The 5,718-nt window shown below is 34.5% G+C and overlaps 1 protein-coding gene across 1 annotated transcript in view; it reads left to right on the plus strand.

Annotated features, from left to right (window-relative positions):
* The first annotated feature begins 350 nt into the window (after nt 1-350).
* The window catches only part of LOC148954916 (uncharacterized), a 47,556-nt gene continuing 42,188 nt past the window's right edge, over nt 351-5,718 (plus strand). Inside the window, exon 1 of the mRNA XM_089107984.1 lies at nt 351-435. Coding sequence (XP_088964110.1) covers nt 408-435 — 28 coding nt within the window. The 5' untranslated portion in view covers nt 351-407. The remainder of the gene's footprint in view (nt 436-5,718) is intronic.

Below are 5,718 nucleotides of genomic sequence, written 5' to 3' on the forward strand. Positions count from 1 at the left end.
AACTTAAAACGAACAAAAATTATTCAATATATGAAAGTGGCTGCCCCCTCCTCAGTGCCTCACTCTTTACGCTAAAGTTTTTATGGTTTTAAACAGTAGAGTTATGACGGAGTCAAAATTTAACGTACAGAGTGATGCGTTGAGGAAGGGACAGCCCCTTTCGTTCGTTTTAAGATTCAATGTCGCTCCTTACTTTCAGTTAAAAAAGCTTGTTTTTTTATATACTCTATTTCAAAATTAGCACAAGTTTCCGCTTAGGTAATTAGTTAGTTAGTGAACACCACGAAAATCAACGTCTGATAAACGCAGTCGAGCCCGCAATATAATCTGCCGAGAGAAGAAATTCGGTCAAAAGCCTAAGTTCTGATTGACAAATTGTGGAACTTCGAAACTCTAGAAGAAAGGAAATGGCAGAGAGCAGGGAGTGTAGAGAAGGTAGTTTTTATTTTATGATTTAAGGCAAAGAAAATATCTTTCAATCGAAACTGCGTAAGTGGAGGCTAATTGGGACAGATGCACATGGTTAGCAGTGAATCTTGGTACCATATATTTTCTTTTAATATTATCCCCGTGTGCTTTATTTACATGCTCGCGATGCCAAAGCTGCTGCTTTACACGCCAAAATATAGGAATTTGGCACTTCCCTCTGGTGGGGTCTCTTTTTACATATTGAATTAAAATAAACATTTTTTTTCAACTGAAAGTTAGGAGCAACATTAAAACTTAAAACGAACAGAAATTATTACGTATATGAGAGGAATCTCCCCCCCCCTCGTCAATACCTCGCACTTTAAGCTAAAATTTGAATTTTGTCCCAATCCTATAAGAAGGACTCCTGAATCACAAAGGCTGTATAATTAGAATAAAAAGCTCTTAAAAGTGCAAAGAAAACTTGAGCGAAAAGAGTGAGGTATTGGCGAAAGAGACCCCCCTCCCCCTCATATACGTAATAAGTAGCCTACTGTTCGTTTCAAGTTTTAATGTTGCTCCTTATTTTTAGTTGAAAAAACTTGTTTTTCTGAAATTTAATTTCTGATCATTTTTTTTAATAATGCTGGGTAATCCGGTTCACCCTTCATGGGAAATTTCCTTCCTCCTTAAAAATGATTCCGTGAAACTTCTCCCACATACCCCCCCCCCTACCAGAAAAACCTCACCTGAAAACGTGTGTGTACTTACCAATGACGAATACTGTATGTAAACAATGGGCAAAGTACATAAATTGCAGCACTTCCCCGGGGACTGTGGGGGTCAAATCATCCTCAAAGACATAGTTGACAGGTTTTTCGAATGTGGTGAAAAAATGGCAATCTCAAAGTTTTGATCAAGTGACTTTTGGGTAAAAATGAGCGCAGGATGCTGGCTATCTGTCCTCCAGTATTTTTGGTCACATAAAAAGGGCACTGAAACTTTTGATTTTCGGTCAAATGAGCCCTGTCCCGATGTTCTACGATCACTGGTTCTTTATTATCACCTTTGAAGAAAAAAAAACATGCATCCGTGAAAAAACAAATTTTTTTTTAAATTGAAAGTAAGGAGCGACATTAACGACTTAAAACGAACAGAAATTATTCCGTATATAAAAGGGGCTGTCCCCTCCTCAACACCTCGCTCGTTACACTAAAGTTTTTATTACTTTAAAAAGTAGAGTTGTGACAGAGTCAAACTTTAGCGTGAAGAGCGAGGTGTTGAAGAGGGACCCTTTCATATACGGAATGTATATTTTTATACATTTTTAATGTCGCTTCTTACTTTCAGTTAAAAAAAACAACTTTTTTTTTCAATTTCTGAACATTTTTCAACTAATGCAGGTTCGAATTTGCCTCATCGTACATGAAAAATTAAAAAAGAATTTGTATATTAATTTTGGCAGTTAGTAGTAACGTATCAATTACTATCACCAATGATTGTGTAATATGCCTTACAACGGGTCAGGCATCTATTATAATCTATTCTGGTTCAAGTTTTTTCTGACGCAATTAACTGAATTTCTATTTCATTATATACTAGTTTTTTTTAGGTTAAATCCGTGTCGGAAAAACCGGTGTATCTTTTTAGTTTTCTTTACAATTCATATTAGTAAGAGAATTGAATTCAAAGAGAATAGTTTTTATTTGCAAGGATATTAGTAGAGGAAAAAAATGAGTGGTGCATTTACATTATTGGAGATTAATGATGGAGCTAGCAACAGTGATGTAATTACTTCTTTAGTTTACGAGATTTGCGAATTTTTTGCGAAGAGGTATTAGCGTAAAGGTATTGCGATGGTTAAGAATGCCTCATGGGTAATTAAAGAATGGGGTGCTTACATCAGATACTTAATAGATTTGACGCTTACAAGAGACATTGCTAGAGTCAAATATATTTGGTGTTGGTGATATTATGACCCTCCAAGTCCCCTGGGGAAAGGGCTGCACAGTGTATCGGTATCGGGCGTATTATTTTTGGGCGTATTGGTATCGTAGGTATCTATACAGATTTTTAGTAGCTCGTATAAAAGATATTACTCATATATACGTTCTTCCTATAAATTCAACCATCAGCAACTTCAAAACGGCACTAAAAACGGCACTTTTGGTGCAATGTCTGAAGTGGAGAAGCTGGGGCTACTGGACTACCAACACTTTCAGATTGATGTTTAATGGGTCATTCGAAAAGATTATGCTCATATCTACGTGATTTTTATCATTTCTACCATCAGTTAAAACAGCACTTTTGATGTCACTTCTTAAGTAGATTAAATAAAAAAAAACAAGTTTTTTTAAATTAAAGAAAGGAACGACGGCAAAACTTAAACCGAACAGATATTATTCCGTATATGAAAGGGGCTGTCCCCCTCCTCAACGCCTCGCTCTTTACGCTAAAGTTTTTTATTGTTTAAAAAAAAGAGTCGTGAGAAAGTCAAACTTTTGCGTAAAAAGCGAGGGGTTGAGGAGGGGACAGTCCCTTTCATATACAGATTAATTTCTGTTCGTTTTAAGTTTTAACGTCGTTCCTTACTTTAAGTTAAAAAAAACTTGTTTTTCTTTATTTAATTTTTGAACGTTTTTGAATTAATGCAGGTTTTTATTTTGGCTCACCGTGCATGAATAATTAAAACAAAATTGGCATATTAATTTCACTTTTATTTGGTTAAATGGCTTCCTCGGAACTTGTTTAATTTCATTTACGAACGTTTTTATTAGTAATAAATATACGTAACTTACGAATTAACTTACGTAATGAACTTCTATATTTATAGATTTTTAATACGTATATTAGGGGGTTCGCCCCAAGTCAATACCTTGCTTTTTAAGCTAAAGTTCGAGTTTTTTTCCAATTCTTTAAAAATGACCCCTTAATCACAAAGGCCGTTAATTAGAATAAATAGCTCTTATGAAAGTACTAAAAAATCTTTGGCTTAAAGAGCGAGGTATTGACTAGGACCCGTACCAAACAGGTTGGGTATAATCTGTTCTGGTTCAAGTTTTTTCTGACACAATTAACTGAATTTCTATTTCGTGATATACAAGTTTTTTTTTTAGGTTAAATACGTCTCGGAAAAACCGGTGTATCTTTTTAGTTTTCTTTACAATTCATATTAGTAAGAGAATTGAATTCAAAGAGAATAGTTTTTATCTGCAAGGATATTAATAGAGGAAAAAAAATGAGTGGTGCATTTACATTATTGGAGATTAATGATGGAGCTAGCAACAGTGATGTAATTACTTCTTTAGTTTACGAGATTTGCGAATTTTTTGCGAAGAGGTATTAGCGTAAAGGTATTGCGATGGTTAAGAATGGCTCATGGGTAATTAAAGAATGGGGTGCTTACATCAGATACTTAATAGATTTGACGCTTACAAGAGACATTGCTAGAGTCAAATATATTTGGTGTTGGTGATATTATGACCCTCCAAGTCCCCTGGGGAAAGGGGTGCACAGTGTATCGGTATCGGAAGTATTATTTTTGGGCGTATTGGTATCGCAGGTATCTATACAGATTTTTAGTAGCTCGTATAAAAGATATTACTCATATCTACGTTCTTCCTATAAATTCAACCATCAGCAACTTCAAAACAGCACTAAAACGGCACTTTTGGTGCAATGTCTCAAGTGGAAAAGCTGGGGCTAGTGGACAACCAGCAATATTAGATTCGCTTTTAATGGGTCATTCGAAAAGCTAATGCTCTTATCTATTTTATGTTTATCTTTTCTACCATCGCTTAAAACAGTACTTTGATGTCACTTCTTATGTAGATTAAATAAAAAAAAACAAGTTTTTTTTTAAATTAAAGCAAGGAACGACGGTAAAACTTAAACCGAACAGAAATTATTCCGTATATGAATAGCTTTACTTTAATTTTTCCAAGGTAAAAAAAATGCAAAGAAACGTACCAAAACTTTTTTTTGTCAAAACTGTTCATGAACGTTCTTTTTCAATTTAAAAAAATATATATTTATCAGCTTTTCGTGTTTGATACTATGGAATTGAATGCCTAACGCCCTCCGTTAATATTCTGAATAAGTAAGAATTAAATTGCGTTATTTTTTCAACTTTTGGGGGTTTGATATTAAAGGGGTAGTACCCTCCCGTAAGCTAAATAGTTTGAAAACTGAAAATGATTTTTATATTATAGAATGCTATTGATCAATCATCGGAGCTTCTTCTTTGTGATGCTAGCACCGATTCTACAGATTGTATTATGGAAGTTCATTACACTGAGGATGGGCTATCATATACTTCAGATTATTTGGTGAGGAGGGGGCCTTCGGGTCGGCTCTGTGTTGAAGATGACGAGCGGTTATATTATGACATGACCCCACTGGTGAATATAGTGATAGTAGAAAATAGTGCTGATGATGATGATGTTCAAGTAATTGAGTCTGACATTGTGTATTTAAATAGTATTATAAATATTGATTTAACCAATAAATAAAGGATTAGAATAATGATTTTATTTAAATAGCATGGACAAAAAAAAATGAAATGGATGATTTCTTAAGAAGAAGAAATACATTACATAGCTAACTTCTATGATTTTTCATCTTTTGATAGAAAACTTGGATGTGGACTTATAACCCCCCCCCCACCCCTGCTCTCAGAAGTGGAGGAGTGAAGGGGCTCTGAGTCTTCCCTTGAGGCAGATTCTGAGTATTTTCGGTTTTCCCTCCAAAATTGACCCCCTCCCTCTCCTGTCCCCTCAGAAATGGAGGATGACCCCCTCCCTCTCCTGCCCCTCAGAACACTTAATGATTCGAATTGTAAGAAGGAACTGAACACACATCACTCCATTTTTATACATTATACACCTTTAATAAATCAAATGATATTAACATTTTAATTACTAAACATCAATATATGTATATTAAACTAACAATGCACATTCACTTGTATTTTTCAGTAAAGTGCAAATTTTGTTCTGGTCTTGGGAAGGCATAGGGGTTTCGCGCCCAACTTATGTTAATTTCTGCTCGTTTTGAGTTTGACTCGGTTAATTATTGTAATTTATGTTCATTTTGGGTTTCATTTATTTATCGATGTTGATTTGTGGCAGTTTCACGGTTGGTAGATTATTTGATGTTATTTTTGCTGATTTTTGGTTTAATGGATTTCTTTACTTTTCTTTGAAAAACTTATTTTATGGAAAAAGTGTTTTTTTTTTTTTTTTTCTAATTAAGAATGAAAATCCTTTTGTGGGAACAACATTTGTTTTTGCGAGGAACTTCACCCTTGTA

The sequence above is a fragment of the Artemia sp. Qi Xiang Cuo genome, chromosome 2 (assembly GCF_049724085.1).
Source record: "Artemia sp. Qi Xiang Cuo chromosome 2, ASM4972408v1, whole genome shotgun sequence".
Classification (NCBI taxonomy): domain Eukaryota; kingdom Metazoa; phylum Arthropoda; class Branchiopoda; order Anostraca; family Artemiidae; genus Artemia; species Artemia sp. Qi Xiang Cuo.